Below are 5,011 nucleotides of genomic sequence, written 5' to 3'. Positions count from 1 at the left end.
AGATCCAAAATTTTAGATTTTGGGATGGAAAATAAGGGAAAATGGCAGCAATATTGAGGAGGAGATGGTGCAAGATCATGTAGAGAAAAGAAAAGAAAAAAGATGGTAGATCAAAAAGCTATGAGCGACGGCAACAAGGAAGAAAGAGAAAAAAATAGAGAATAGGAGAGGATATAGAGAAGGACGGCTAGGTGGGAAGAATGGGATTAAAGGCTGATCATTTTTCTAAAAATAATATTTATACTTAGGTATAAAAGGGTATGTACGTCACATACATTAAAAAAATAAGGGATTTTTTGTAATACCCCAAACCCGACCTAAATGTTACGGTTGGATTGTGGAAGTTACATTGCACGTGAAAACAAAATTTCCTCATTTTGGTAGAAACTCTTTAACTCGAAACAAAACAAGTTTAATTAACCTGTTGATGACATACCATTTTCAAAAACTCATGAGTACGTTGAAGAAAACCACCTTTGCTCATTTTACCAAAACATATTTAATTTACTTCCGTTTGTGAGATAAAACACTTAAGCAAATTTTGATTAAACTTGCAGCGGAAAACATTATAGTAAATTGATTTTATAATCGTGGTTCATTTTTAGTTGTCTTGAGCAGGGATTTAAATAGCGGTCCGATATCGAATAGCGGCCGGTATATAACGGCTACTGTTGAAAATAGTGATGTGAAGCAGAGTCACACTGATAGTGATGGATCGCGGCTGTAATTTAACGTGTAACGGCCAATTGCGGTAATAATGGGTCGTTGTTCCCGTTATTTTCCGTTACAGTAAATTAAAAAAAATCCATCTCCTCTAAACAAAAATCAATAGAAACACAATAAAACAAAAGGGAATATATTCCCCTACCTGCAAAATCAGAGAGTTTTCAATCAAAAAAAGTAAAAAGAAGTCCAAATAAATAGAAAAAAGCAATCAAAACTCAAAAGCAATAGAAAATATGAAATTCTATTTCTCATATTTCGACAAACAACACAGCAGCAGATGAAAGCGAGGACTTGAATCTGAAAAGCAAACCCTGCCCTAATCACTTGCACATTCAAAGATTGATAATTTTCAAGTAATTACCTGAAATTTTGTCTTGATTTTTGCTTGCATGTCTTATATCTGCAGTGCAAATATGTTCTTTAGAATTGAGGACACCATTTGAACCGCTTGCCGCCATCTATTTCCTCTTCGAAGTTTTGAGTTTCTTCCAGTTCTTTCCCAGCCCTTCTAAGCTAGTCCTCAACGTCTTCATAGATGACCTTAATTTGCCTTTTAGCCTCATCGACACGAGTTTTCACCCTCTGTTTCCTCAATTTAAGCTCCTTTAGTTGATTCTTGAATTCTTCAACAATCTCTCCATAACTGAAAAAGTAACGGAGATAAGGTGATGCGTATTCCTTTGCCTAGTTTTTCACACTTTCAACAGTAGTAGAGGCAACATATTCGGCCATTTTTTTTGATAATCTGATGAGGTTGAAGTTTAAAGTTAAAGGCTACTGGTTAGGGAATAGAATCGTTTCATTTTTATTTGATTTTTCTATTTTTGTTTTGGTTTGTGCTGCTCTGTTGTGTTTTTTCTTCGGTTCTCATTTTACTCATTAATTAGGGCAGCCACCGTCCATTTTATCCACTAGAAAAGAGTCAACTATTGTACATGCAAATTGTGCTTTTATTGAGAAATATAAACCCTCAGTTTCTGTCAATTTTTTGATAAAGTAAATTGTTAAAAATTTTATTAAAACAATTATTAGAAATTTCCTTTATTAAATTTAAAATATATATATAAATCTCTGGACACGGTTTTTAATATGACATGCAATAAAGTCTTTATAGTTAATTTTCCCCTTAAGTCCTTTAAGTCTTTGTTATCTTCTTTGTTCCAAATAAATGAATAGGCCAATGCGCAACTTTAGTCATTAAATATTAAATTTTCCTAACTAATGTGGAATACGAGACCTATGCAAAATTAACCTACACTTTAGGGATGAAGGGAGAAGGCACAATCAACATATTCTAAGAATTTGATATGCAAAGTAGAGGATATGAGTTTTTAAAGTAGAGCATATTCCAAGAATTGTTTGGAGAGATTTTACTGAAAATGAAAATTACTTTCACGATAATCATATTATTATATTTTTTTTAATATGAAAGCTTCAATCTTATCATATTTATAATTTTACTTTATATGTTATTTTTAATTAATATTGTAATTATAATTTATTATGATAATTATTTATTATTTATTATTATTTTAAAATTTCATAACTTTCATTACTCAGGGTTTGTTTAGGGTTACACACAAAATTAGTGAAAAATTGTAACCTCTGTTGCTTGGGGTTTGCTTAAAGTTACACACAAAATTAATGAAAAAATTATAGCCTCCATCACTTAGGACTTGTATTATAAAAGTTAGAAAATCAAGACAAATTAATTCATTGTGTTTTTCTTTATCAAATCCGATAGATGACTTCAATCCAACATTAGATAAATCTCTATTGATTTTAGTTTGCATAATATGAAAATTTTGAATTTTAAATTTGATCCAATTTGAATTTAAATTTTATTAAGATGGAACAAAACAAACTATTTTAACCAAAAACTTTGGAACCAAGTAATAATGGGTTATGGTGTATTGTTGTTTTTAAAAATAAATAAATTATGTATGGATTATGCAATAAATTTAAAATTTCCATGTTAATGATGTTTATTTTTTTTTTGTATTATATTGTTGATAATATAAGTAATGAGTTGCTTATATTTCTAAATATAATTTTATTTCTTATATATAAATAAAAATAAAGCATGCCACCACATGAAGAGTTCTCGACTAAAGGATTGGAGGGTGCACCAAGTAATGATATAGGTTGGCACTTTGGAACTCCAGTGCCAAATGCGAAAGGAAATATCGTATGTAAACTTTGTGGTAAATTTGTGAAAGGAGGAATAACACGATTTAAAGAGCACATTACTCATAAAACCGGCAATGTTGCACCATGCCCTAATGTTACTGGTATGTGATAATTTATTATTATTTTTAAATGTTATTGTAAATTTATCAATAAAGATTATATATAATTGATAATAATATAAAGTGTGAATTGTTTTTATTTTATTAACATGTGTCATTAGAGAAAATATGATGTATATACTGAAAGAAAGCAACATAAAAAAATAGAAAAAAAAGAGAAGAAAAGATGAATTCTTATCTCAATTAATAGAAGAGGAGGATAAACACGATGATTTCATTGATGAGGTTTTGCTGTAAGGCAAGCAACTCGAGAAAGTATCCAATCACAACATGAGTGGCATAGAAGGGAAGAATTCAGAAGAAGTATTGGTGATTGGGATAACATTTATGAAGAAGGGCGATGTTCTCATGGATCAGCTAGATAATATCATAGAGAAAGAACAAGTAAATACATCCCAAGTGAGTATGAGTTTAACTTAAGGGGAGCTATACCTGAATTTGTTAGAAGCAAAAGTTCAAAGCAACCAAAGGTCAATGACTCTTTTTTAAAGAGTTTTCAAAGGAAGACGGTGAAGCGGTATTTAAATTTATAATATATGAAAGACTTCCTTTCCAATTAGCAAGCTCTCCATGGTTGTATAACTTAATTCAAGTGTCAACAGAAGTTGGACAAGGTGTAAAGCTCCCAACACCTTATGAGGTTTCAGAAGTGCATTTGGAGTCAGAGTATCAACGAGTTCGTGATTGGGTAAATGGACTAAAGACTCATTGGAAAGAATTGGGTGCAACTCTAATGTGTGATGGTTGGACCAACAGTTTGAATCAAATGCACATCATTAATTTCCTTGTTTATTGCAGTAAAGGAACCATTTTTTGGAAATCGGTAGATGTCTCAAGTGTCCGTAGTAGAGTTGCTGAATTCTACTACTGTTTGTTAGATTCAGTTGTAGAAGAAATTGGAGAAAATTACATTGTCCAAATAGTGAATGATAATGAGGCAGCAATGAAAGCTGCTGGAAAGAAATTAATGTTGAAAAGAAAACATCTATATTGGACCTAATGTGCAGCTCATTGTTTAGATTTATGGCTTAAAGATATTGGGAAAAAGCCCAGTGTAGCAAAAGTGTTAGATGAGGCAAAAAAAGTGACTTGCTTTATATGCAATCACATTTGGACTGTTGATTTGATGAAAAAGTATATACAAGGGAAACAAATACTTTGACCCGCTCTTACTTGATTTGCAACTTATTTTAATTCAACTTAAAGAGATAACAAGACAAAAGCAAGGTCTAAGAGAAATGTTTAATTCAAAGGTCAGTATTTTATAATTAGTTAATATAATTACTTAAATATAGCAAAAACCTTTAATGATTTTATTAGTTCCAAATAATTTAAATTATATTATTTTAAAATTTTTCTTATAAATATATAGGAATTTAAAGAATCAAAATGGGGACAAAAAAAGTCAGGGTCTGCTTATGAAGCCAAAAAAAATGTTTTGGGAAAAGATTTTTGGAAAAAAGCCAATGACCTCATAAAAGTATACGAGCCTCTAGTAAAAGTATTGAGACTTGTGGATAGCGATGAAAAACTAACAATGGGCTTTATTTATGAGGCTGTTGATAGAGCGAAACGAGCAATTCAACAAGATTGTCGATATTTCATCGAGTATAAAAAGATTATTGACAATAGATGGAATTTTATGCATTCCGACTTGCATTCAGCTAGTAAGATAAAATGTTTCATATAATTAAGAACTATTTTTATATTTTATTATTTTAAGCTTTAGATTATTATTATTTGATGATATTCTTATAAATTATACTTAGGTTATTTTCCCAATCTTCAATTTCAATTTGGGTTGGAGCATTCTAAGAATGTACTAATAGAAACATTGAAGGTACACGATCAGTAATTGAAAGATTAGAACCTTCTCTTGATACTCAAGTCAGAATGGTTAATCAGGTTAGATTTAAGTACTATTATTTGTAACTTAGTTACATAATTTGAAATAAAATTATTTTTAAATTTTTACT

At 30.3% G+C, this 5,011-nt stretch overlaps 1 protein-coding gene across 1 annotated transcript; it reads left to right on the top strand.

Annotated features, from left to right (window-relative positions):
- The first annotated feature begins 2,809 nt into the window (after positions 1-2,809).
- On the top strand, positions 2,810-4,035 carry LOC105797377 (uncharacterized). The gene is made up of 3 exons (XM_012627360.1): positions 2,810-3,017; positions 3,274-3,419; positions 3,538-4,035. Exons 1-3 carry the CDS (start codon positions 2,810-2,812, stop codon positions 4,033-4,035), a joined length of 852 nt encoding a protein of 283 aa, XP_012482814.1.
- The last annotated feature ends 976 nt before the right edge of the window (positions 4,036-5,011 follow it).

The sequence above is a fragment of the Gossypium raimondii genome, chromosome 9, assembly GCF_025698545.1.
Source record: "Gossypium raimondii isolate GPD5lz chromosome 9, ASM2569854v1, whole genome shotgun sequence".
NCBI classification, from domain to species: Eukaryota; Viridiplantae; Streptophyta; class Magnoliopsida; order Malvales; family Malvaceae; genus Gossypium; species Gossypium raimondii.
Note: the sequence above shows the minus strand (reverse complement) of the source record. Positions and strands in the feature narration are given on the sequence as shown.